Source organism: Phycodurus eques, chromosome 15 (genome assembly GCF_024500275.1).
Source record: "Phycodurus eques isolate BA_2022a chromosome 15, UOR_Pequ_1.1, whole genome shotgun sequence".
Lineage (NCBI taxonomy): Eukaryota > Metazoa > Chordata > Actinopteri > Syngnathiformes > Syngnathidae > Phycodurus > Phycodurus eques.
The window spans coordinates 21,488,944-21,516,814 of NC_084539.1; the positions used below are offsets into that span (position 1 = coordinate 21,488,944).

General features: G+C 42.0%; 2 protein-coding genes across 2 annotated transcripts in view; both read right to left on the reverse strand.

Annotated features, from left to right (window-relative positions):
* Nucleotides 1-2,858: 2,858 nt before the first annotated feature.
* LOC133413327 (F-BAR domain only protein 2-like) overlaps nt 2,859-27,871 on the reverse strand; it is a 47,926-nt gene continuing 22,913 nt past the window's right edge. The window contains exons 9-26 of the mRNA XM_061697543.1: nt 25,009-25,053; nt 24,839-24,908; nt 23,911-23,932; nt 23,606-23,662; nt 22,529-22,588; nt 21,964-22,137; nt 17,015-17,039; nt 14,917-14,956; nt 13,912-13,997; nt 11,203-11,312; nt 11,004-11,133; nt 8,508-8,619; nt 7,303-7,458; nt 6,275-6,407; nt 5,382-5,581; nt 4,829-4,893; nt 4,590-4,754; nt 2,859-4,150 (exon numbers count right to left, since the gene is read on the reverse strand). Of these exons, the coding sequence (XP_061553527.1) occupies nt 4,128-4,150; nt 4,590-4,754; nt 4,829-4,893; nt 5,382-5,581; nt 6,275-6,407; nt 7,303-7,458; nt 8,508-8,619; nt 11,004-11,133; nt 11,203-11,312; nt 13,912-13,997; nt 14,917-14,956; nt 17,015-17,039; nt 21,964-22,137; nt 22,529-22,588; nt 23,606-23,662; nt 23,911-23,932; nt 24,839-24,908; nt 25,009-25,053 (1,673 nt within the window). The 3' untranslated portion in view covers nt 2,859-4,127. The remainder of the gene's footprint in view (nt 4,151-4,589; nt 4,755-4,828; nt 4,894-5,381; nt 5,582-6,274; nt 6,408-7,302; nt 7,459-8,507; nt 8,620-11,003; nt 11,134-11,202; nt 11,313-13,911; nt 13,998-14,916; nt 14,957-17,014; nt 17,040-21,963; nt 22,138-22,528; nt 22,589-23,605; nt 23,663-23,910; nt 23,933-24,838; nt 24,909-25,008; nt 25,054-27,871) is intronic.
* Nucleotides 11,432-13,896, reverse strand: LOC133413328 (uncharacterized). The gene has a single exon (XM_061697544.1). The coding sequence runs from the start codon at nt 12,540-12,542 to the stop codon at nt 12,021-12,023; it is 522 nt and encodes a 173-aa protein (XP_061553528.1). The 5' UTR covers nt 12,543-13,896; the 3' UTR covers nt 11,432-12,020.

Here is a 27,871-nt window from a genome sequence, read left to right on the forward strand (position 1 = left end):
GGCGCAGGCCCCTGCCATTAATCCAAATATCAGCAAGGAAATCGCCGGAGTACTCTTAGCTTAGTGTGAAACTGGAAATATGTCGACTTTCATCTTGACCGCTGTATCAACAGGCTATTTTATTATATGTGAGCATATAGACAAAATCTTTCCATCAAATTCTCACACAGGAGTTGTTGGACACGACGGCCCCTCGCAAATCTTTGGTGGGGAAAAACAACTTCACACCCGGGAGGCCCGAGGATCTCGTCCTCGTCATCTGACGGGGAAATATTTGGACCCAATACTGACGGCTCACGTGTTTTAAACAGAGAGGGCGGAGGGGCAACATCTTCATTCTCACACATACAGCAAGAACATTTGGCATGTTTTGGGGTATTTTATCCCAGGAACTACAGTAATTTATCTTTGTGTTTCAGAGAACGCTTAAAAGACTCCAAACATGAGGCGATACATGGTTTTCGTTGGACAGTGTTTCAAGGCATACAGGAAGTGAAGGAGCTGATATTTCATTCAAAAAAAACATGTCTGCCAAATTATTATTATTATTATTATTATTTTTTCATCAGAAGATATTTTCTGTGTGTTTTGGATAAAAACAAAAATACGTCAGGAAAAAAAAGTCAGTAGAATTGCAATACATTTTTGTGTTTCTGATGATAAAATTGAAATTGAAATTTGTTTTCACCCGACAGGGCGACATTTTGGACAAAATCAACTTTGGATTGTCTCGTGTGTATGTATGCATATGGTCAATGTTGTCAATAAACAGCAAAAAAAACGGCAAATGGTCGCCGGTGCTCGACAAAAAGCACATCTGTCGAATTTTTTTCTCTTTTTAATACAAAGAAAATGATTTTTTTCAGTGTTTTGGCTCAAGATTAAAAAACGGAGATTTTGTAAACAAATTGCTTGGTAAACTTTGTGATGTGCAGTGTGTAAGTTGTCCGATGGAAAGCACACGTGTCCAAATTTTTTGACTTTTTGGGGAAAACAATAAAACAAAAGTCACATTTATAAAAAATAAAAAATAAGAAGAAAAATCCAAAGTACGCCAATAATTGTTTTGCATTTTGGACTCGTCAAACGCCCAACATTTGACCATACAAGTTTTTTGTTTCTCAGCTTTTGAATGCAGCCCATGTTTTCGTCATTTTGTAATCCAAAGAAAATGATTTTCTTTATTTTTCGGAATATATATAATATATACACAGTGGGTACGGAAGGTTTTCAGACCCCCTTCAATTTTTCACTTTTTGTTAATATTGCAGCCATTTGTTAAAATCATTTAAGTTCATTTTTTCCTCATTAAATGTACACACAGCACTCCATATTGACAGGAAAAAAAAACCTAATTGTGGAAAATGTTGTTGATTTACTACAAAAGAAAAACTGAAATATCACACCGCCATAAGTATTCAGACCCTTTGCTGTGACACTCATAAATTTAACTCGGGTGCTGTCCATTTCTTCTGATCAACCGTAAAATGGTTCTACAGGTTTCTTGGAGTCCTGCTGTGTTTGATGATACTGTTTGGACTTGACTTGATTAGGAAAGCCACACCGCTGTCTATATAAGACCTTACAGCTCACAGCGCATGTCGGAGCAAATGGGAATCATGAGGTCAAAGGAACTGCCTGAAGAGCTCAGAGACAGAATTGTGGCAAGGCGCAGATCTGGCCAAGGTTACAAAAACAAGGTTCCTAAGAGCACAGTGGCCTCCATAATCCACAAATGGAAGACGTTTGGGACGACCAGAACCCTTCCTCGAGTTGGTCGTCCGGCCAAACTGAGCAATCGGGGGAGAAGAGCCTTGGTGAGAGAGGTCAAGAAGAACCCAAAGATCACTGTGGCTGAGCTCCAGAGAGGCAGTCGGGAGATGGGAGAAAGTTCTAGAAAGTCAAGCATCACTGCGGGCCCTCCCCCAGTCGGGGCTTTATGGCCTCTCCTCAGTGCGAGACACATGAAAGCCCGCGTGGAGTTTGCTTTTATAAAAAAAAAAAACAAAAAAAAAACACCTGAAGGACTCCAAGAGGCTGAGAAAAACAATTTCTATCTGGTCTGATGAGACCAAGATAGAAATTGTTGGCCTCAATTCTAAGCGGCATGTGTGGAGAAAAGCAGGCGCTGCTCGTCACCTGTCCAATGCAGTCCCGACAGTGAAGCACGGTGGCGGCAGCATCGTGCCGTGGGGGTGTTTCGCAGCTGCAGGGACAGGACGACCGGTGGCAATCGAAGGAAAGATGAATGCGGCCAAGTACGGGGATATCCTGGACGGAAAAACCTTCTCCGGAGTACTCAGAACCTCAGACTGGGCCCGAGGTTCACCTTCCAACAAGACAATGACCCGAAGCACACAGCTAAAATAACGAAGGAGTGGCTTCGGAACAACTCCGTGACTGTTTTTGAATGGCCCAGCCAGAGCTCCGACTTAAACCCAACTGAGCATCTCTGGAAAGACCTGAAAATGGCTGCCCACCAACGTTCACCATCCAACCTGACAGAACTGGAGAGGATCTGCGAGGTGGAATGGTAGAGGATCCCCAAATCCAGGTGTGAAAAACGTGTTGCAACATTCCCAAAAAGACTCCTTCTGCTTCTACTGAATACTGAGCAAAGGGTCTGAATACTTTTGGCTGTGTGGTATTTCAGTTTTTCTTTTTGAATAAATCTGCAAAAATGTCAACAATTCTGTTTTTTTTTCCTGTCAACGTGGGGTGCTGTGTGTACAGTCATGTGGAAAAAAAATGAAAAATGATTTTAGCAAATGGCCGCAATATAACAAAGAGTGAAACCTTTAAGGGGGTCTGAAAACCTTCCGTACCCACTGTGTGTGGAAAGAAATGACACCAAGCCCTCAAAGTAGTCATTCATATATTTGTATGTATTCATATATTACACATTTAATACAGGCACAGTGAGAATTCATTACGTAGAGACAAAAAAGTGGCTGATACTTGTAAAAAAAAATGTACAAATTATGAGAATCATTTACACAAATGTCCTTTTTTTTTTTTTTTTTTTTTTTAAAAAAAGGAAATCTGTTAAATACAAACACAAAGAAAAAAAGTGACCAAAGATGGAGGCTCGTAAATAGAACGTCTTTGTTTTCAATTCATATTCGTTATTGTTCAGGGCGAGCAAGAACCAGCTTGCTGAAAGTGGCGGTTCAAAATGGCGGATGCTTAACCGGACGATACCAATCGGGCGATTTTTTTGTTTTGTTTTTCCAAGCCGGGCAAAGCTATCGCTCGTCAAAAAATTTGTAAAAAAGAAATCTTCAGCTCACGGGACACAAATGACCACGTGTTTACTCGGCGTCCATTTTAAGTGTCCGGACAGAAGGGGGGGGGGGGGGAGGCTCCGATCGGCAAGTCGCGTATTTTGCGGAAGATTTCTTCCCTTCGGCATCCCAACAACAGGTTAGCGCTATCGTTCAGGCGCGTTTTTGTTTCTTCGCTGACGGGGGGTGGGGGGCACAAAATGTCATAACAAACAAAAATCTTCAAGTTTCGTTTGAAAGGCTACAAATGAATTTGGAGGATTTTTAAAGCATTGCAACGTTTTTGCAGTTGTTTAAAAAACATTTAAAAAGGACGCTGACAAAAGAGCCCTGAAACCCGAATGTGCGTTTCAAAAAAAAACGAGCACAGTTTTGCGAGGAGGCACTGAGGTCCTGTTTTTTGTTTTTCTTCCTTCTCTCTCTCTCTCTCTCTCTCTTTTGTGCGATGAGACTGACACTTCATCCATTGCAAACCGTCCACAATTAAAGAGAAACAAAACGATCAAAGATTTTTTTAGCTGTTAATTTTACACAGTGTGCGGAATTGCGGTGAAAAAATAAAGAGCGCCCGAAAAGATTGTTAGTTGTTTTTTTTTCTTCTTCCTCTTTTTATGATTTCAAATATACACTGATGATTTGGATAAATCCATAAAGTATAAAGAGCCTGAACGCGTCACTTAAGACGTCATAAGCTCCACGCCCCCCAAGGCTCACCTTTGCGTTGTTTTTTATTTCTCCATTAAACAGTGTTCAGTACTCAGTGCTGCTTTATTGTAGTGATTCCCAGCGGCGGCAGGGGGTCCGGGGTAGCTTTTGTTTAAAGCGAGTCGAGGGAAAACAGCCTCAGCAGTCTGCCATGTAGCGACCTGAGGGGAAAAGGACAACGGACTCAACAATGGCAGCTTGTAACGTCATCTGCAGGGGCGGTTCCGTGCTCCTTACGGCTTGATAGGAGGCCATATTGGCAAAATAACCATCGAGCTGGTTGTTGTGTTGTTGCACTTTGATATTTATCTTATTTTTTTTTTCTTTGACGAGCAACCTGTGAAATTAGTGGCATAAAAAAAACAACAACCTCATTTTGTGCTCATTGTGTCTTCATATGGATGACACCTTGATAAAATAATCATACATCTGTAAAGTGCTCATCAGCAGCTTTAGTATGATCTATTACTTGGTGTGTTTTCTTACACCTTGACTCTTCACCTTTTTACGAGCAAACAGTGAAATTACTGAGACCAAAAATGGCTTCGTGGCGCTTGCGTCTTTTGATGAAGATGAAAATGAATTTGCGAGCGGCCTCACCTGTGGCAAACCTCTTCTTGCTGAGCGACAGCCTGTAGCCGCTGCCCTGCAGCTCCATGTCCACGCCCGATAACGTGCTGCCCTCGCTCAGGAACTGAACCGCCAGCGTGGACGGGTCGGACGGGCCGTTCGACACCTCGAACTTGGCCCGCAGAGAGCCGGCGCCTGTCACAAAAATGAATTCGACTCGCGAGTACAAGGCACCGCTTCTGTTAAATATATGAAATAAAAGACGTCACCTTCGTTGTCAGACTTTTCTGAAATGTCGCTCAGCTTCCACAGACATTTATTCTGCTCCGCGTTCCTGTAAGGACACCAGGAAATACACACTTACAACCTAGAAACCTTTAAAAAAACCAAATAAAAACCTTCAAGTGCCCTTTGGGCTTCTCAAACTTGAGTCTGTGAGCCATCGCTCGGGGGACTGCAAAATAGTTTGCAATAAATAACTGTTCGTGTTATTATATGCATTGTGAAAGTTCTTTTGAACAAAAACACCTTGACTTTATTCATACATCCCAATCATATCAGTGGTTCCAAAATCCCATTCTGTCTTGTGTCAGCCTTCTCCTACACGAGCTGTAAACTCTGGAATTCACTGCCATCAGAAATAAGCCCATCTTCGAATTTCAAATGTTCGCCGCTACAATTAAAACCTCGTTAAAGAGTAAAAACCAAACTGTACTCATAGAAACACTTTCACTGCTAATTATTTTGCGGGCCACCAAGTTCTGTCTCACGAACCCAGTTTGAGAGTTTTTTTTTTTGTGTGTGTGCGCGCGGGGGTCCCACCAGAGGGCGACGGGCAGCGACTGCATGTTGGTGACGCCCCCGTCCACGGGCACCAGGACCTGCAGGTTGCCCAGCGGACCCGGTGCCGCCATGGAGTCCGGGTTGTAGCGGTAGTCCACGCGCAGCTCCGTGGAGTTCGAAGTACACTTCCAGTATACGGCCAGGTTCAGCGGCGTGGAGTGGATCCCGTCTGACTGCACCTGAACGCAACACCGCGCATAAGCGCAGTCAAGTACTGCTTTTTCTTCGGCTTTTTTTTTTTTTTTTTTTGCACAAAACTCCGATATAAATGTATACAAAAACCTAAACTAGCAGAGATGTTGCGTTAGTTTTAAACCCGCAAACAACTTATACTCGAACACAAAACCTAGCAACACATGTAGAAAGCACATGCAACAGTACTCGCAGACATATTCTTTATGTCCGCGAAAAATGACTTGATTGTGATGGTCTTATTGTGTTTCTTTATCAAATATCCATGTAGTATAGTATGTCTGTATATATTATACCGCCCCCCTGGTGGCCAAGGCGCACACAGCAGAAGGAGCAGCACAATGCCCAATGAATTAATCATGATACACAAACGGTTTCCTTCTTTACATTCTATTTAATTCAGTTATTACTGTATGTTTTTATGAAGTACAAGACCTAAGAGTGCTATTTCCTTTGAATTAAAACACACATTACAAGAATATTTGGTATTTTGGGGGAAGGGGCTGGACCGGATGAATGGCATTTCCATACGTTTTAATTAGGGGAAGATGATTTGAGATATGACGGTTTCCGCTGTCACGTTGTTGTTTGACACCGGTTAACTTTTATACACGCTCAACTTAACTAGTCTCATGATGGCGATCATTTCTGTGGCTTGTCGCGCGGCCTCATGTTCTGACCTGGTACTTGAGGATGTCCACGTTGTAGTAGGAGGCGGCGGGGTTTTGCTCCGAGGCTTTCCTGAGGTAGGCGGTCAGCGCTTGCATGTTGAACCAGAAGTTCTTGGACTCCGAGTCACTCTGGGACGGATCGCTGCACGACAACGGAGGCCAAACACACACGCACAAACGCGCAGAGTCGCAACACGTTGCGTGCGGAAGAGGAATCCTCGCACGCTCAATTATTCATCTCTCCCTCACATCTGCGCCTGTCTCGGCTTTGCGCGTGACGCTCCCGTCGTGTCCTACCGGCCACTAAATCACGGATTCCGCTTGATTCGATTACTCCAGTGGGGGTGAAAGCAGGGAGACGATGACTCAAAACACAAGAACGAGTGGAATTTGTGACCTCTCCTTCACTAAATGCGACCACGAGGAGGCAGTGATATGGGATGGAAAATTGGCTACACTGGCATATGCACTACGTGCGCGCAGTCTAATTGGTTGATCCGCGTACAGCGGTGCCGCTGACTATTCTCGCTGCTTTGTGATACTTCATTCATAAATATTTTCAGCGGCAACGCCGCTGACTATTTTTGCTGCTGTTCACATTTAGTTTGGTATATATGGCATTTAATACATTTTCTAAATTGAATACAAACGCAATGGACACGCTGTACATCTCACAGAACAATCATCAGCAGACTTGGACTTCTCGTCCACCTGCAACAATGAACACGCTTTTGACATCCTATCTAACGATGGAGCCGGTAAAATTTTTTTTTTTTTTCACACAGTAAAAAGCAGGCAGACCGCGAGCAGGAGCGTGCGCCAAACGGAGCGGATGTCCTGCGAAGCTGGCCGTTGTTTGCTATTCCAGACGTGCGCGCCGGCTGCGCACGTCTGCTGGAAAGTATTTCCCCGACAGCTTAATGACGCTAATTCAATTTCACCCCCGTCTACGCGTTCGCCTCCGGATCGTCCCTTCCAAATCCGCGTTCCACTGGACCCTCTAAAAAGAGCGCCTCTGCTTCCAAAAAAGGTTATACCTGAAGAGGAGCTGCTGGTTGGGGAGGATCTGCTCCAGCCGGCCCGTGTTCTTTAACTTGAAGGTAAGCACGGCGGGCGAGGGGTTGCCCGTGAACACCTTGATGATGCCCGAAGGGAACGACAGAGTCATGTCACCTGTGATCTTCACGATGCACCTGGAGGAGAACGAGAGAAAAGCACTTAAAAGGTCAACGAGCGGAGCGGTTTGAGCCGCCTCTTTCGCAGGGCGACCCCGCAAAATACCGGATTACCACGGGCAGCGTGTTAACAGATCAGATTGTTTTCAAAGGGTCCTTAATAGGCAAGTAATCACCGAGCACCCCAAAACCTATTTGGACTTCACACTGTACCCTGGTGTCTCCCTGCCTGACTATATTAGGCGCGCGGTGTGGCTACAGTGTGTAAAAAACGCCACTCACATTCAGTTCCAATTTTCAAACAGGTTTGGGTTTGGGCTCGGTTGGGTTGGAGGATTCGGCTTGTATTGCTTGTGAAATGTTCAATTGGCTAATCCCGGACTCAATAAGCCTTCTTGCGCGACTTCAATTTAGCGCCAGTTAGCAAATAAAACACCTGGCGTGCTTTCCTCTGACCGCGACGATCACGTGCACCGTGCATCTTATGCACGCACGCACATACATACAGAAACTCATCATGTCATTATTCTGTTCTGGTTGACAGGAAGGGAAGGAAAACGAGGAAGGAGGGACAAGGAAGGAAGCGATGGATGACGGAAAGATTGAAAGAATGTAGTCAGGGGTGAATGAAGCAAATTATGAATAAAAGGTTGAAGGGAATGTTTGAAAAAAAGAACGATGGGAGAAAGGGTTGGGTGAAGGAAAGAAGACGTAAGGAATGATGAAGGAAAAAGGAAGGAAGGAAATGGATGAATCAATGGATGAAGGGAGGAGGAAGGACAAGGAAGGATGAAAGGGTTGATAAGAGGAAAGACAATGGGATGAAGGAAGGAAGGCATGAAGGAAGGAAACAGGAATGGTGTGAAGGATGGAGGAAGAAAGGGATGAGTGAAGGAAAGAAGGACAGAGGAAAGAAGGAAGGCCTACAAGTTGATGGATAGCAGGCGGTTACTCGGGAAGGGATGAGGAGGGAGGGAAAGAGGGATGAAGGAAGGAAAGAAGGAAGAAAGGAATGCTTGAAGAGGAGATTGCGTGCGTGCGCCTTGCAGGTGGGTCATGTGACTCACTTGGTGGGGTCAGCACCTTTGAAGTAGGCATTCACCGACTCCGTGAAGGCCACCGCGATGGGCAAAGCATCCTGGGACGCCAGCGTCACGGGGCTGGGGCCGCGGGACGTGCCTGAACGACGAGGAAGAGGAATGAGGATGAGGATGAGGATGACTTTGGAGGACATCTTCATCGGGAAAAGCGCACGTGACAATCGGCACAGCGACGACGCGTCATATTGGTCGCAACGGGGGCCCGGATTCGTTTGCCGCAAAAATCGATTTTTTCAATTCGTCGATCGTTTTCCCCTTCGCTTGTAGAAAACACAAATGACAAAGACATGATCAAGTTTGGCTCTTTTTCGTCTTCTTAAATTTCCTTAAACAAGTTTGAAAACATTTTTTTTTTTTTCAAGTAGCAACTCGCATCAACTTCCACAAAACTAATAGAAACTACAATTGTTTTTCTTTATAAACACAGGAATCGCCGTTATTTGGCACCTCATCTATTGCAGTCCTGCTATATCGTGTTTTTTGTGTGTTAAACATATCAATTGCTTCCATTATTAGCACATATTTTCTATGTTAAGCTTTTTTCGTGTTCAAAAAATAAGCCCCGAACAGACGCCATGTTTTTTGCGCGAGGGTATTTGACATTTTGTACTTCAACATCTCAAGGTATTACAGCGTGTTATGAAGATTTGAATCACTGCTCATGAGTACATTTAGCTGAAAATAAGGAGTGATAATTGTACGAGCAAATATTTGATTTAAGCATGTTTCTCTGCATATTGAGAAAATGATCCTTTAATATTTTGCTTCGATTAGTCCAGATTAGGAGTCCAACCAATTAGTGGACTTTACTACTTTGCATCGACTGATCGCGTCGATTTGGCATCTCATCTTCCAATCAACCGATTTTCAGAAAACGTTCGACTTGCTAGGGAACACAAGATGACACTGCGCAAAGTGGTGAGTTGTTTTTTTTATTAATCATTCGTTTTTAGTCAAGAAATATCAATGACGCCATCGAATAAGTGACTTCGACTTTCATCGCGGTTACCATTTTACGTTACACAGTCGACTACAAAAAGTTACCTTTCGCCGCAGAAATCCAATTTTTTTTTTCATGCCTAGTTTTTTTGCAGTGAAAGTGACACAACACTGCCTGTGCTTTCGTAAACCACTTCCCTGCGGTTCGCAGCCATGCTGTTAGTGTAAGCAGTGCACATCGGCGGCTACATGATTCAACGGAGAGCGGCGGCCGTGGAGGTGCAAACAAATACGACGTTACTTTCACACAAACATAAATTAGTAGTGGACAACGAAGTGAGTGGGAGAGGAGGCGGCACGCTGGAAAGTTACAACTCTTCACAAAAGAAAAGCAGCAGTCTATGAAAAGAAATTGGTCATAAAAAAAAGAAACATGGCAATAGATTTTGGAGGAGCGTCTTCCCGGATGGATACCTGCTGGAGTTTCACATCGCCTCTCAAAGGTCGGCAGCTTGGAGACAAACGTGTCGTCGTCTTTAAAAAGCGAAAGAAGCAAAGGGGGAGGACACAAATGTGAGGGGGAAGTGACAAATGCACACGACGCACAATTTTGCGTCAACTACCCGCGGGGCTCAAATAACGATGAAGTACTGTTGCATTGTGTGCATTTGGGAGAGGAGAAGGTTTGGGGACGGGAAACTCACTTTGACTGGGAGGAGGAAGGAAAGAAGAAAAAGAGGCCGAAGAGGAGGAGGACACTTCTGACACGCGACAGGAGAAGGGAACAGGAGCAAAGTGATCAGGGCCTGGGAGACACGGAGGGATGGGAGGAAAGAGGAACGGAAGGGAGGAGGGGGGAAAGAAAGCAGGAAAGAAAGAAAGGGATGCGGAAGGCAAAAGTTAGACGACGAAGAAAAGGTGAGATTTAAAGAAAGAACGGAAGAAAAGACGAAAAGAAAGGAATCATTGGAAAGGGATGGATGGATGAATGAAAGGGCAAAAGAAAAGGAAAATGAAGGAAAGAAAGGATGCGTCAGATGAAGGTACAAAAGTAAGACAGCGTGGATGAAAGAAAAAGAAATTAAAGGATGGATGATGGACAGGAAGAATGGACAGGTGGACAGAAAGAAAGAGAGAGGCAAAAGGGATGATAAAGAAACGAATGAACAAAAGAAAGGAGGGGTGAAGAAGAAGGGGAGATAAATATGAGTCAAAATTAAAGGAACGATGAAAGAACCAAATTGAATGAAAAGAATGGATGATAAGCAGAAAGGGATTGATAAAAGAATAAATTGAAAGAAGGCACCAGCGACAGATGAAGACGTTAAAGTGATGATGAAAAAAAAAAAGGAACGGGCAAGAGAAAGAAGAAATGAGTATAGGTAGTAGGACATGACGGAGAAAGCGAGGGAAGAAGGAAAAGAACGGGTGGATGATAGAAGAAAAGGATTCAAAGAAGGAACAGAAATCATCACGATGCAAGCAGCGCTGACGGGACAAAGGTCAAAACGGCGCCCTCCTTACCAACAGTAGGTGTGTTCGCGGCGCTGAGCGAGGCGTTCGAGGACAGCGAAGACGAGCTCTCGGCGCGGGCCAGCGGGGCGGCGGGTGGCGGACTGGCGCCGGGCGCCTTGGGCGGACTGAAGGGTCTCGCCTGAGGAGGGGGGCGAGAGGAAACGGTGCCAAACCCGCTGCTATTTTTATAACATTTGTTTCAACTCACAATTTCGTTGATGCCGCTCAGTTTTCCCGTGGGGAGTTTCGGCCTGGAGGAGGGGCGGGGCGGCGGCACCAGCGCGCCCGCCGTCAGCGGAGTTGTCGGGCGGTTGGGCGCTACGGAAGGCAAGAGTGGAAGACGCCGCTTAGTGGCAAAAACGCAGCATGGGAAACGTACCAGAAAATAAAAAAATAAAAAAAATAAAAAAAAAAAAAGGTCAACCCATTAATGACATTTAAAGAGAAAACTCAAGTGAAAACCACTCCAAATAAATTCCAAATCAAGTAAATCACAAAAAACAAAACACACAATACAAATGGGAAGAACACACAAAGAAAAAAAAGGCAATTAAATAAAATGCTTTCAAACTAAACACAGGCAGCAAGACTGAAGAACACGAATAGGTACACACATTTAAAAAACAAAACAAGTAACAGAAACACAAGGAGCAGCCAGTTCAAACAAAGCGAGGAAAAATAATGCAAATTAAAAAAAAGCGGTAAAAGGTAAAAATCAAACAATCAAAACAGAAAAAAACAGCAGTTACTCAAAAACAAAAAAATCTAATGTATACGAGACGATAAAATATAAAAAGAAAACAACTACAAAGAAGAAAATCAGGCGAGTCAAAATACAAATGAAAAAAAACAGAAAAACGGGTCACAATTTGCAAAGTACAAAAAAATTCATAACAAAATAAATAAATAAACAGGCGAGTAAACATTTGAAACGTAGATCACAATACAAGTAAATCAGGCAGCAAGTTATAAAACTAAAATATAAATAAAACAAGCCACAAGCCATAAAAAAAAGCCATCATCAAATCAAGCACTCCAAACAAAGTCAAAACTCAAGCGTCTGTCACAAACGTTACCCGGAAATATTTGCGTGGCCCCGTCGCTCAACCCGGAGAAACTGTCCGAAAACCCTTGCGCCACTTTTCCGTAGGCGTCGGCCGAGTCGTCCGACAGGAAGCGGCCGGCTCTGCCGGCTCTGCCGGACCGGGGCCTGGCCGGGGCGCCGGGGCGGCGGCCGGGAGCCGCGTCGTCCCCGAAGGCGATCCACTGGCTCTGGGACCAAGACACGGAGGAGTCGTCGTCTTCGCCGCCGCACGCCGAGCTCCGGACGGAGTCCGCCGGTTCGGGTGGCAGCGTGATGGGGGCGCTGTGGGCCCGGGCGGGCGGCGGACGGGGGGCTTGGAAAAGGTTTTCCGGGGAGTCCCAGGGAGACGACGTGGATGAGGAGAACGAGGAGACGTCTTTGGACCGCTCGGCCGAGGGGGGCGAGCGCTCGGGGGGGGGCGCCGTCTCCGCCGAAGCTTTTGGAGTGGCAACGGTCCAAAGCATAAAATACACTGGATATCAAAAGTCTACACACCCCTGTTTTTCCACCAGCAATGTGACCTCCAACTGGCACAACTCAATTGAAAAAATCTAAAGTTTAGAAAGGCGAAGTTCAAATAAACAAGTGAAATAATGCGCTTGGATTAGTGTGCGCACTCTGCTCTCTTCGAAATGGAGACAACGGCTTAGTTCACAACAAAACAGTCACATTCAAACTCATGTTAAATTGAAGTCGGCACACACCGGCCACAATTACACGTGCCTCTGATTAATCTCAAATCAAGTCGAGCTGTTCTAGTAGGCTTTTCCTGACATGTTCTGCTTTCTATCAGAAGCCTGAAGGTTTTGTGCTAACACGGTATTATTTGTGCTATTTCAAACTGTTTGTAATTCCCTCCACCTTGAGGCCCCAGTTCCAAGCAGTTACAGTTGGTTAGTTCCAGTTAGTTAGTAGTTATACCAAGGCACCGAGATTTCACAAGATGGCGGCAGAGCACTACTGTTCTCTAAATGAAAGCGCCTCAACTCACTTCAGCATATTCCTTGCCACCAAGGTGCCACGGGATGGTGGCAAAGCACTACTTTTGTCTCAATGAAGCTCCTCGACTTTATTTTTGCCTTATTTTTTACTCTTTCAATCTTATTTTTTGCATCAATTTTTGTAAACGGCAATGTGCTGTCCTCAAACCAATTAAAAAAAAATAGTGGGCAATGTTCACAAAACTCACAATTTAACATGTAACAAACATAAGGCCGAACACTTTTAGTCGGGGGGGGGGGCGAGGGGGGCGTTTTACCTGGTGCGGCTTGCGACTCTCGTGTCAGAAAAGATGGAGATGAGAGGACAATACAGGCAAGGTCTGACAAGAGCAAGTACAGAAATACATCCCAAAAAATAATTGACTCATTCAAAACAAAATTGAAAATCAGCAAAAACAAATAAATGAATAAATGAAGGGTGGAGAGATTTTTGCAGACGTAATCCCCCGATGCTCTTTTTGACTTTGAAGCTTTGACAGTAACGAGACAGTGTTTGACAACATACGTGCCAGGGGGGCTTTCACGGGCGACCCGCTCGACCCCGACGAGGTTGCCAATTAACGGCGGATTATGGCTGAGCTTAGGCGGCGGGTCGGCGCTAATGTCACGCCTCTACAAACACCGCGGCACGAAAGGCCACCGCCGCACTCGCAAAGCGCTCCGGCGCTACAGGCGTAGATGTCAAACGTGTGGATATAAAAGGGGGAAGTGGGAAGTGATTGAAAGCTATACGTTTTATTTCAATGAAGTCGTGGGGGCCCCTCGCTCCATCGGGGGGGTCTCCGCCAGGATAAGGAACCGCGCCACGTAAAATATACGCGCGTTTGCATACCTGTGGACGTGGGCACGGGTTGGGAGGGCGCGGCGGTTAGGAATGGCCCGAGCGGATCCAAGGACAGGAGGTCGTTGTTGGTCAGTCTGCGGCACACGCGGGGGAGAAAAGTTACGTTAGAGCACTTCGGGCCAGAAGTAACACCCACGGGATACATGTGACTCACTTCTTTAGCCGGCCCCACCGACCATTTACATGATCAGGAATTGTGTCATATTTGTTGCAGTCATTTAAAAAAAATCATATTTTGGACAAATTGGTTCCTTAAAATGTTGCAATTCATTTTTTTTTTTTTTTTGGTTCCTTTATCACATTAAATAATTTTTGGGGGTAACTAATAAAAAGCAAAAATGTCAGTGAAATCAACAATTTAATGTTTTTAATTAAATAAGTGGTTAATGACAAATGATTCTTTAGTATAGAAAATGTTATACAAATTAAAATATGATTTTCTTTTTTTTTTATAAAAAATAATTGATGATTCATTTCATTAGAAATATTTAAAAAGAGCATGAATTAGTTTTACTATTACAATAGGAAATGCTATATACAAAAATATAAGAAATGTATGAATTAAATATAATCTCACTATATTTTAAATGAGCATTTTTTAATTAAAATAAATGTTACATAAAACCCAAACATATTAGTAAAGTAAGTAATTTAAAAATATTTTTATAAAATAACTGGTTAAATAATTCCACTTAATTATCGTATTTCATCCAAGCTTGAATGATCAAAATAAAAGTTTTATACAACTTAAATAAAACTTAATTCAACTTAAATAATTGATTATTTTAAAAACAAAAAATAATACAATTAAATGAATGTATTATTAAATATACAGATTTGAACTTAACAAATATATATATATATATATATATTTTTTTTTTTTACCTCATCTACGAATGGACCGGCCCATCTGTCCCTTTCAAAATCAAATGTGACCCTTGAAACGTTTGCTTCGAGAAGGAAAGAAAGCCCAAAAAGGGGCGAGCTACTCACTCGTAAGAAGCCGGCACTCTGGCTTTGGCCAGCTCATCGCCTGCGGGGGGGAGGAAAACAACCACTTTTAGCCACGGAGTGACGACCACGTTTCACCTGCCACTCTACCCGACCGACACACGATTGTCACACAAGGCGTGTTTTGTAGTCCATCGCACCTTCGCCCACAAGTGAACTCGCTCGTGTATAATACGCACTTTTCCTTAACAAAAAATCGAATCAAATCAAATGTCAACAGATTGTATTATACATGGGGGTTAAGCAAAATGGAAAAAGAAATGTTCACGTTGTATAAATGTATACCGGTGGCTAGGGGTTGTGAAAAAGGTGTACTTTCATTCCAATATGATATCTGATGTCTGATGTCATAAACTCGTATGTAATATGGTAAATTCTCTCTGCTCGCCGAGGGTGCGTTCGGAAATTCAATCTGTCTGATGCCCCAACTCTACTCCGAGAGTGTGCCGGAGACGGCGTACGATTCCGAACGCACGGTGAGGAAGCCAACGTCAAGAGCAGAATATATTTTTGAAAAACCGAATAAAACACGAATAATACTTCATGTTTTGAGCATGGATGCCAGCAAATCGGTGGCGCGTATTATACGTGGATAGACGGGAATTCCTGATTTTGGGCGTACGTATTATACTCTAGAGGGGATTATACACAACAAATTGCTGTACATGACAATTGCATTTCATGTCAAATGTACCATATGCACATCAATACACTGCTAATATAACGGTTCCATTTGGAGCTTACTGATATTGGACTGTAATTAAAAGTCATATGTAGCGTATGCACATCTGAGGTACACGATTTACAATCTAATGTCAAATGTATCATATTTACATATGTGATGTCTAATATCGGAGCATATTTCCATCATATTTAACAGTGTAAATCCATTTTAAGAGTAAAAGTACACACACAAATTTGGGAGTGGAGAGTGATGTTAGCAGTGTAGGAGACCTCGGTCGGGGGGCGGGAGGGAGTTGGTTGGGGGTGCCTGGGACTGAAGCAGGGCCAAGCGGGTCGTGGTGGGTGTGGGTGTGTGTGAGCGTGTGTGTGTGTGTGTGTGTGTGTGTGGGGGGGGGGGGCGGACTGCAGGGAACAGATACTCACCCTGAGTCTTGGAGCCTAACATGGACGCTTCCTTGAACCCTGAGCGCACGCACAGCGACAAGGTCAGTGCTAATGACCTTTACTAAATCTGCCTAGCGATACAGCCGCACAAATTCTCGGCTGAGAAAATGGCATCACGCCAGATTACCAGTGGTTAACTTTTTCTTTTTTTGGGACACTTGGATAGTTGATAAATCATAAAGTTTTATTAAAAATCATTGCTTGTACACTTAATAATGGCTTCATGAGGGAGACAGTTTGACACTGGAACAGATGACTTCACTTTATATGGCTGCCGGAAAAAAATACTGGGAAATCAAAATGGAGGTCGACGACCATTCCAAAACAGACGTCTTCTTTTTTTTAATGGTTGGAGGTTCAATAGGATATTCGAGAGCACATTTAAATTGTGGAAAATAAATAAACTGAATTTGATTCGTGGATGGAAATTGGTTTGACATTACAAATGTACACAGACAGAAAATGGCATGTTTATTGTTGGATTTTATTAATGACATCATCAACGTGCAAATTCCCGCAAAAGTTAGTAGACCTTAGACGAATAGCTGCTCCAACGCCCGGCTAATCAAAACATAACCTTGCGGAGAGAAGAAAAAAAAAAATAAAAAAATAAAAAAAATAAAAAAATTAACTTTCCGGATTGATAGCTTGTGTTTTTCCAGCGGGACCTGCCGGAGCAGAGACAGATAACCCAGCTGGGAGCAGAAAACGCCAAGGGATCATTTGTGACATGTTAAAATACAAGCGGCCAATTAGGCAATTAATCTCCCTTACGCGCCGGCGGGACGCAAACAAACGCCGACGCTCGCGTTCCCGGGAAAAGAACAGCTATTTGCTTTTTTTTCCCCGGGACGTGTTGCTCTTGGCTGGGCTTTCTCAGCGACTTCTTTGAAAAACAAGCGCTGAGTAAAAACGCACTTGGGGTGGGGGCGAGGAGGTGAGAAATACTCACTGGATTGGTTCCGCCGCATTTGGCCCTGAAAAATGAAAGAGAGAGAGAAAATGTACAGTCAACTTTTTTGAAAACAGCCAAAGCAAAAAGACAATGCAGAACTCGGGGAGGAAAAAAATATTATCAAGTTATATAATATGGAGAAATATTTTAGGGTCTGTTTGTTTGGGGTAAAGTGTTATTTGGGGCAAGGTTCTAGGCCTCTATTATTTATTAGGGAGAAGGAGGTACATATAATAATATTAAGCTCTACATTTGCTTTTATCATTCTACTTCTGCAAATAAGTTAACGATATTTAATTACTTTGTAGACATTTCAACATTATTATGCATGTGTGATACATAGTTTATACAATCTTTAGTATTTATTAGGGGGAGGTCTTTACTTTTTTCAAATAATATCAACTACTATTTGCTTTTATGATTTGTTTTCCTTTCAAAAAGATAATGATTCTTAATCTAAGCAAAATATCCACATATTGTAATAAAAGTAGCTGTTTTGGGAAGTAAAAAAACAACTACTACCACCAAATTACCTACTGCTGGGTTAAAGTAATAAATTAAACAATATAAATTTTATTGTAGTCTTTTTCATTTAAAGTATTTGTTATACAATTTTAAACTATACTTTTTAAACCCTTGTTTTTTTTGTATTTAAATTCTTCATCTTCATATTTTTATGTTTCTTTTTTGATTTTTATATTTGTTCTTTTCCATTGTATTTCAATTGTATCTTATGAAATTATATGACCACATGCATCTATTTTATTGTTTTGTCACGATCCAGTAAAAACGCACAATACAAATAAAGTTGGTTAAATGATGTATTTTGAATTGCAGCATACAGCCAACAAAGTGCTTTAAATGACATAAAGCAACAGCATTATTAACTAGTAAAACAAAGACTAATAAATATATATGATAAAAGTACGTCATTCCCGACGTTTTTACGAGCTGAACTTTATCCTGAACTTTCCCTTTTTTTTTTTTTTTTTTTTTTTTTACCTGCCTGGGGTGAGCTTGTAGAAAGATGCTTTCAAGTGCTTTAAAAAAAAAAAAAATGTTAGAATTAATAACTCCCAATGGCCCGGGGATATTCCCGAATCGGCGTGAACGTGGCACTAAATCAAACTCCATGTTGTTGGAAGCAGCGGGGTGTCAGAAGATTGGATGCCATGCAATGACCATCACTCACGGACTAGTAGACAATCGCGTAAATCTGCACAGTCAGGCTGCGTAACACAAGATCCTCTCCTCTGTGTGTGCGCGCGCGCGCGTGTGTGTGTGTGTGAGAGCGAGCGAGAGAGAGAGAAAAAAACAAAATGGCTCTGAGGAACACAAAACAGGCGGCAAGGTTCCGTCCCACCCGGCGCTAAGCGGCAAATGGGTTCAATTACGGCTCTCCTCGGTGACCACACACACGCGTGCATATAAATAGAAAAAGAGGTGCAGGGAGAGCCAAACAGGAGGTGGGGGAGGGAAGAAGAAGGGGGAAAAAAAAAAAAAAAAAAAGACATTTCAATAATTGACACCAGACGATGCAATTGTGTCAGCAGCCGGAGGATGATGGATGGCGACTTTAATGGAGAAACCTCCTAACAACATTAACAGGAAGTGACACGGGGTGACGGTGCATGCGTTACTGCACAGGTGTCAAACGCGAGGCTTGTGGGCGAGATCTGCCAAAAAGAAAAAAGCTAATAACCAAATGCAGGCGTAATTACGTCATATGATGGGCCGATGATCAGGGGTTCCCACAGACGACACAGTTTTGTATAAAGCGCCGGAAAGCCACACTTGAGTCAAAAGTAACAAGTATCTGAACAGAAAATGAGTTTGGGCCAGGTAAAAGTCACCTCGTAGAAGATTACTTGCGTAAAAGCGTTGTCATTTGCTGTAAAATTGTATTTTTCTGTAAATGAAATGTTCTTAAATATTGGAACTAAAAGTATGTTTTTAATTTTCCAGGTCACTGTAATCCACAAGGGATTTGTTTCGTTTGTTGAATTTGTTCCCCCTGTGTTGACTGAAACTTTGCATATTTGACATGAGGAAAATCTCGTTTTTCCTCCCCCAAAAAACATTCGAATATGACTTTGGCAACAAGGCTAATGTAATATATTTTACATTTTAAAAAAAATCTCTGGTTTTCTGAAAACATTCCAATATGACTTGGGCAAATGCTATTAGGCTAGCACAATATATTTTACTTTTTGAAAAATCTCTCATTTTCTGAAAACATTCAAATATGACTTAGGCAACAATGCTGTTAGGCTAGCGCAATATATTTTACTTGGAAAAACAAAATCTCAAATGTTCTGAAAAGGTTCAAATATGACTTAGGCAACTATGCGAGCAAGTTAACGTAATTAACTTCACATTAGAAAATCTGTCTCATTTTCGAAAAACAATCAAATATGACTTGGTCAACGATGCTATTGTTTGCATTGCATCATCACGCTCACCTTTGACCCCTATTTGCTGAAAAAGAAGACAAACTGGGGCTGTTGCACTTTCCTAAAAATGAAAAGATTTAAGCTGCTCCAGTTTCATTTTAAACGTCAATAAATCTATTCCTGTGTCCACATAACATGGGCAGTTTGTTGTTGTTTCCTGACTGTTGTTTCCAAAATTGAATCGAGCCGTGAACTTCAAACCAAAGTATACAGTGCGTCCCAAACTGTGATTTTGGCCGTAAATACGACATGCCCCGAAAACCTCTGAAATGGAAGCTTTAAAAGCAACATTACTGGAGTGTGTGTGGCGAAGGGGGGCGGGGGGGACACACACGACAAGACAAACGGAGAGGAGGAAGAGAGGTGAACGGCCAAGATGGAGAGTGTGCCCTCTCTTTGCCACGCCAAGCCTGGCACGCACGCACACACACGGGTGGCTTGAATTTTTAATGCCGTGCTTATTTTCAGAGTGAGCGAGATGGAGCATGTGTGTGACCGTCTGCTGAGACATATTCCTTTAAGTGCGCTTGTGTGTGTGCGTGTTGTAATAGTGTTTGGGGGGTAAAAAAAAAAAAAAAAAAAGTAAAAAAACTAAACAAAAAAACAACAACTATCAATTATTAACAATTGCTGGGTACAAGTAGTAGCAGGTCTTCACTTTAGCTAAATTGTGCGTAATATATATATATTTTTTTTGTCATCTGATTTAATACTATTTTTTAAAAACACCCCCAAAAAATTTTATATCAGTATTTTGCATTTTTATAATTCTTATACACATTTTTAAATACGTTTGACATTTTTTGTTTGTATTTTTCTTTTTGTATTTTTATTCTATTAAAAATAAATTTCAATCGATAATGTTAATTGAATTTTTTTTACCCAGTTGTTTCTACAGAATGAGGGGGAAAAAAATCATTAAAAATTAAGTAAAATAAAAAAGTATATATATATATATATATATATATATATATATATATATAAAACATTAGATGAGATCAAACTGATCCCAAATATAATAGGGTGGCTCGCCGTCCTGTAATGTTAAGGGTCAAATTGACTCATGTTAATATTTTAAAATTGCGGTTGTTCTTTTCTTCTTTCGATTATATATTTAAGAAAATATTTTTAGAGCGTGCATGGTATAATAAAAGTATTTACTCAGCATTAAAACAAGGGCCAGAATTATTTTGGACGGTTAAAGACACAGTGGGTCACATTGACCTATGAACTTTTTGTCTGAAAGAAATTTCAGGAATAATTGAGTCAAATAATTTTTTTCTTTTGGGGGGTGGGGCTAATGCAATCACCTAAAGCCGCATGTGACTCACGAGCTAATGCTCAGGCTCTTGTTAAGTATAAAAATAAATGCCTTGAAAGGCCAGGAATGCCGCCTGCATTCGGTGGTCAAGCGTGACTAAAATATTCCCCTGTTGCCCCCTAGTGCTGCAAAGCAGGAGCGTCCTTCCCTGTGTCCTCCATATTGTCCTGTCACCAAGGTAGCAGGGGTTTTCCGACTTTTCCGAAGTCTAAAACCTCTAACATGAAGGGAAGTTTTTTTTTCTTTTTGTGGTAAATTTTTATAATCTACATTTTTCCTCCAGTTCGCAATTGAAACAGTTGGAAGTCACTCCTAAAACTGTCCAAGAAGAACAAGAGCTGCGAATGATGATTTCCCTTTACGACTGCAAATGTGTTGGATAATTTCATGGATTTTCAAACTGATGAGCATTGATTCTTTGGTCATCGTTCATGTCTGATTTTTCCAGAAAAATATGAATCTGACGTTAGTAAAGTGACGCAGAAATCACCATAACTTAGTCATTTTATTAATACAGTAGATGTTAGCTAGGGCACGGTGTCGGACTGGTCGGCACATCTGCCTTGTGGTTCTGAGGACCGGGGTTCAAATCCCAGCCCCGCCTCTGTGGAGTTTGCTTGTTCTCCCCGTGCCATGCGTGGTTTTTTCTCCAGGCACTGCGGTTTCCTCCCGCATCCCAAAAACATGCATGCGAGGTTGATTGAAGACCCTAAATTGCCCGTAGGTGCACGAATGGATGTTTGTTTTTATGTGCCCTGCGATTGGCTGGCGACCGGTTCAGGGTGTTCTCGCCCGAAGATAGCTGGGATGGGCTCTAGCACGCCCTAGCGAGGATAAAGCGAAATAAAGAAATAAAGAAAATGGATGGATGGATGGATGTTAGCTATCCAAAAGTTAGCAACAGAAAAAGAGTTAAACAAGTTTTTTAAAAAAAAATCTTGAACATACGCTTTTGTGATATTTAATCTAATATCAAACAGGGTTCTTGTATTTTATATTTTAGTCTAATATACCATTTAAGACAAAGAAAACAAAGAACAATCAAATACATACAAATACAAAAACGGTTCATTTGGGCCAGTGGAGGGCGCAGCATCCGAAGAGTTGCCTCAATGTGCACCAGGAGAAACGCTGCACGCGAAGTGCGTTTACATACGTTAACGGGGACATACCGAGGTGGACGGCGACAGGACGATGTTGCCGATGGAGGCCTTGAGCTCGTCGATGGTGGCGCGGTTCTGGTGCGTGTCGTTGTTCGGTTGCACGGGCTTGATCTCCACGTGGAACTTGCGCGGCTCGTCCTCGTCCTCAGAGTCGCTGGACGAGTAGAAGGAGTTCTCTTTGGCATGTTCGCCCATCCCGTTAAGAAAGTAAAATAAAGAAGAAAAAAAAAAAGAGTATACAGAACACTTAAGGCACGCAATCCCCTCAATTAAACTTAACTACCGTAAATGCCGTAGGAATGCAAAAAGTTGCATATTGTCGATAAGCAACTTTTTTTTTTTTTTTTGTAGATATCTTTTTTTTTTTTCTTTTTTGAATAAAGTTGTGATTTCCCGCATACAAGAACAAAGATGCTTGAACATTGAATGTTGTCATTCATTGGATTAGTGCACCGGTCCCCGTATGTAGGTATGCACTTCTCTATCTGATACGACAATCATTTATTGCAAATGATTTTGCGGGACCCCCAAGCTACACTGGGGACCCCAGATTGAGAACCACTGATTTGAGGATATCATTCTCCATGGCGTCCGGCCGGATGCAGAAACCCTCGTCGTCGACTCGCGGAACATTCTGCAAAAGGCAAACAGTCAAATAATGCACATCGGCAAGGCAAGTACGGCTTTTTCATTCCCCAAATCATGAAAATTGCACCAAAAATGACCTAATCCAGATATTAAAAGTCAATACACAGTATCATTATTATATGATTATCCAGGGCCTTTTAATTCTTTATTTGTACAAATGCAACTCTCTCATATTATGAAAAAAAATAGTTATGTGTTTTAGCACTATTTTAAACACTCCCACAAATAAATAATGATCATTAAAAATCAAGATATTTCCTCCTAATGTGGCCTGGTGTCTTGATTTACTCAATTGGAGCGAGTAGCAGCATGCGTCTATGTCTAATGTGGTAAACATTTGTTATGAGGACGCCTTAATTTGTAACAAATGTATTCTTAATTGTTTATAAGACTTAAAGCTTTTGTATGGTCTCTTTAAGTCACACATTTGCACCTGTCGTGGGTGTGCCTGGAACATAATACCCGCGATGAACGAGGAATTAAGAGAATTGAATGTTGTACATTTCACCAAAACACATTTTTTTTAAGAAATCTTCCAATTAGTTCAATTTTTTTTTTTTGGGTGGAGGGGAGGGGGCGGAACCAACCCCAACATTGCTGATTGGCAGTTTATCCTTGCTTATTCAGAATTTGTTGGGCCAAAAAAAAAAAAAAAAAAAAAAAGTTTGTTTTCCCAAATGCAATTATAATGGCCGTCAATTATCCGCGGCTTTTCGTTATTCGCGGTCTGGCCCGGTCTCTACCGCCCGCTAGCAGCGGGGGGTCTACGGTGTCAACGTTCCGCGTTATTTTTTGGGTGGTGTGCCGTGAGATTTTTCTAATGTAAAATATGTGCCGTGGCTCAATGAATAAAGGCTGAGAAACACCGTACGAGATCTGAGAGGCCGCCTATTTAAGGAAATACAGTAACTGTAAGAGTACTGGACTTGGAAGACCACCTCATTCATTACAGATGATTGTGACTTTTAAAATAACGTGTGTGTGTGTGTGTTGGCTTGCTTACAGTGTTCTGAATGTCTATGGCCCCGTAGTATCCGGGGTGAGCGCCGTTGGCAGCGTTCTACAAGCATAAACAAAGACAAGAGGAATGAATGAATGAATGAATGAGCAAATCTGCAAAACAAACAAGAGGGAAGCTGGGAGGGAGAGCGAGAGAGAGAGAGAGAGACAGAGCGTGTCACATGTTCGAGTAGTAAGAAGCGACACAAAATGAGCGCCTCCCCTGCTGCTCGACATTTGAAGTGACGACGGCGACAACGCAACAAGGCTGACATTGCGACGAGGAGGCAGAAGAGGCCGTTTACTCACACTTTCTGCTTCCGTTGATTCCCTGCAAGACACAAAGGACACGACACCATGACAAAGCACTGTTACGCTGCGTACTCAATTGTAATGGTTTTGGAGATGCGAGGATTCCGCCAGACAACGGCGATATATATTTAATATTAATAATATATAGTATAATTGCATTTTATTTGTAACATTGGGGGGGGGGGGGGGGGGGGGAAAACACGATGACAACAGCAGTCAAAGGCCATTTGAATAAAAAGGTTATTGGGCCAACTTCAAAGGTGAAAGAAATCAAAACATTTTGGGGCCCCATTAATCTAAACAATTATGATTAATATCGCGCTCGTGGAATAAGAATTAAACAAATAAATTAATCGATTTTCACCGATTCCTGGGAGTCGCCATATTTGGCAATATCGCCCTCTGCTGTAGACGGAAATTTGCGTCAGAAGTGCCCCCGTGCTTGCACTGCCAACGTAACGAAATCAGGATAGCATGTATGCCACGATAACTAGCAGAAGTACGGGTTGATTACATGATGGATTGAACAATATTCGAGCAAGTTTCTGTTTTTGATAGGATTTTTTTGAGACAATTTTTCATTACTTTCTTCAAAGTGAGAAGTTTCCATACATTTGATTAGTATTTGGTATCGGTGCCTTGAAACTGTATGACTTGGGTCAATAGTTTTGGATGTCCTTCCACAAGTTTCTCACAACGGTTGGCAGGAATTTTGGCCCATTCCTCCCGACAGATCTTGTGTAACTGAGCCAATTTTGTAGGCCGCATCGCTTGCACGTTTCTTCAGGTCTGACCGTACATTTTCAAAATGATCGATTTCATGTCACACAATCTTTTTATATAATATATATAAACTTTTGGTTTGAACTGTACAGATCTTTACATGACATGATGATACGTCTACTGTATCTATTCTTATATTTACGTGGAATCTGTGTCTTTGTCTTTCCTGCGTCCTGGGATGCCAAATGGCTTTCTCCTCCTCGGTTTGGCACCTTTAAAAAATACAAATGCAGTTGATAAAAAAAAAAATAAAAAAAAAATGCTTTCAAAATTTTACATTACGTACATTATTATCTTAACCAAACGTCCTACCTTCAGTAGCGATGGCAGCGTTACACTCCTCAAACTCAATGGGCCCTAATGAGACAAAAGAAGAAGAAGAAAAAAAAATCCTTTTAGGTTCATTTGGCACATAAAGGGTCAACGAGCCGCCGCTGTGAATGCTGCAAATGTACATCACGCAATAATCGCACACATATACACACTCACGCGCACTTGTGTCAAACACACAATAACACACGCACACAATAACACACACACAGGGTGGGAGGGGAAGTTGGCGTGCTGAACAGAGTGTACGCAAACAGGGCGAGGCTGATCCCACGGGGCAGACGGGGTCAATGGCCGAGTCAAACGTACGTCTGGTGGCCGTCGCGGCGAGGCGGAACAAAAAAAAACAAACACACACGGGTGGCGACTCTAAATATGTATATTATATATCTTCCATATGTATATTGTATGACAACCTTGTGCTTCAAAACTAAATCTATCGTAGAAGATTTCATTTATTTTACTCAACTTTATTTATAGAGCAATGTAGCTGCAACAAAGTGCTGTAAATAAATAAAATCAAACATAATACATTATTAATGCTACTACTACTAATAACACTATACAGATTAATTAACGTAAATAACTTAAATACCTTTCTGAAAGTCAATTCCACTTATTTAAAACTAAATTCCTACATAACTTCTACATTTAAAAACATTTTCAATTTTTCATTGTTTCTCATGTCTATAATCATCAAAATCATTAAAAATGATATCAGTTAAGATTTCACACGACTTTTTCAATAGGTTTATACAACCCCAATTCCAATGAAGTTTGGCTGTTGTGTTAAACAAAGAAAAACAGAACACAATGATTTGCAAATCATGTTCGACCTATATTGAATTGAATACACTACAAAGACAAGATATTTAATGTTCAAACGGATAAACGATTGTTTTTAGCAAATAATCAGGAACTTAGAATTTGATGGCTGCAACACGTTCCAAAAAAGATGGGACAGGGTCATGTTTGCCGCTGTGTTACATCACCTTTTCTTTGAACAACATTCAAGAAACGTTTGAGAACTGAGGTCAGTAATTGTTGAAGCTTTGTCGGTGGAATTCTTTCCCATTCTTGCTCGATGTACAGCTTCAGCCGTTCAACAGTCCGGGGTCTCCGTTGTCGTATTTTACGCTTCATAATGCGCCACACATTTTCAATGGCAGACAGGTCTGGACTGCAGGCAGGCCAGTCTAGTACCCGCATTCTTTTACTACGAAGCCACGCAGTTGTAACACGTGCAGAATGTGGTTCGGCATTGTCTTGCTGAAATAAGCAGGGGGGGGGACGTCCATGAAAAAGACGTTGCTTGGATGGCAGCGTATGTTTCTCCAAAACCTGTATGTACCTTTCAGCATGAATGGTGCCTTCACAGATGTGTAAGTTACCCATGCCATTGGCACTAGCACAGCCCCATACCCTCACAGATGCTGGCTTTTGAACTTTGCCTCCATAACACTCCGGATGGTTCTTTTCCTCTTTGGCCCGGAGGAAACCACGTCCACAACTTCCAAAAACAATTTGAAATGCGGACTCGTCGGACCACAGAACACTTTGCATCGGTCCATCTTAGATGAGCTCGGGCCCAGAGAAGCCGGCGGCGTTTCTGGGTGTTGTTAATAAATGGCTTTTGCGTTGCATAGTAGAGTTTCAAGTTGCACTTACGGATGTAGCGGCGAACTGTATTTACTGACATTGGTTTTCTGAAGTGTTCCTGAGCCCGAGCGGCGATATCCTTTACACATCGATGTCGGTTTTTGATGCAGTGCCGCCTGAGGGATCGAAGGTCACGGGCATTCAATGTCGGTTTTCGGCCTTGCCGCGTCCATGCAGTGATTTCTCCAGATTCTCGGAACCTTTTGATGATATTATGGACCGAAGATGATGAAATCCCTAAATTCCTTGCAATTGTACGTTGAGGAACATTGTCCTTAAACCGTTGGACTATTTTCTCACGCACTTGTTCACAAAGAGGTGAACCTTGCCCCATCTTTGCTTGTGAATGACTGAGCAATTCAGGGAAACTCCTTTTATAGCCAATCATGGCACCCACCTGTTCCCAATTAGCCTGTTTACCTGTGGGATGTTCCAAACAGGTGTTTGATGGGAATTCCTAAACTTTCTCACTCTTTTTTTGCCACCTGTCCCGTCTTTTCTTTTTTGGAACGTGTTGCAGCCCTAAAATTCTAAGTTCATGATTATTTGCTAAAAAACAATAAAGTTGATCAGTTTGAACATTAAATATCTTGTCGTCGTAGTGTATTCAATGAAATATAGGTTGAAGATGATTTGCAAATCAATGTATGCTGTTTTTATTTATGTTTAACACAACGTCCCAACTTCATTGGAATTGGGGTTGTAATTACCATAACAGCTATGCTAATTTCTGTTAGCCCGTCTATGGTATTTCATACAGTATGCTAGCATCAAACAAGCAGACTTTTGTTACATTATATGCTCTGTTTGTATGTGTTGTTGCTCCATGTGTGTTAAAGTAGCAATTTGAATGATTATAACTGTCACATTAAACAGGGATTCACTGTAGATTATATAATACACAGACACTCAAACATGGGCCCGCGACTCAAAATACATATTTTATATATTGTTAATTGAATAGTATACAAAATATATTACATGCCCATTCATAGGCACACTAAAGGGTGGCACTTCTTTAAAAATAAATAAATAAAAGTGTTCTGACAATGGACACGCAAGGTCTCTTAACCCTATTAGAATAAGACAAACAAGAACAAGATTACATGCGAGCAAGTGTTTAAATCCACATGGACAAATCTGCTCACAAGCTTTCAGAGATGCCCTTCTTGACTTCTCCCTAGCA

Bases quoted from the DNA above. Each gene is read 5' to 3' on its own strand.
- LOC133413328 (XM_061697544.1), bottom strand. From the start codon at position 12,542: ATGCTTTGGACCGTTGCCACTCCAAAAGCTTCGGCGGAGACGGCGCCC.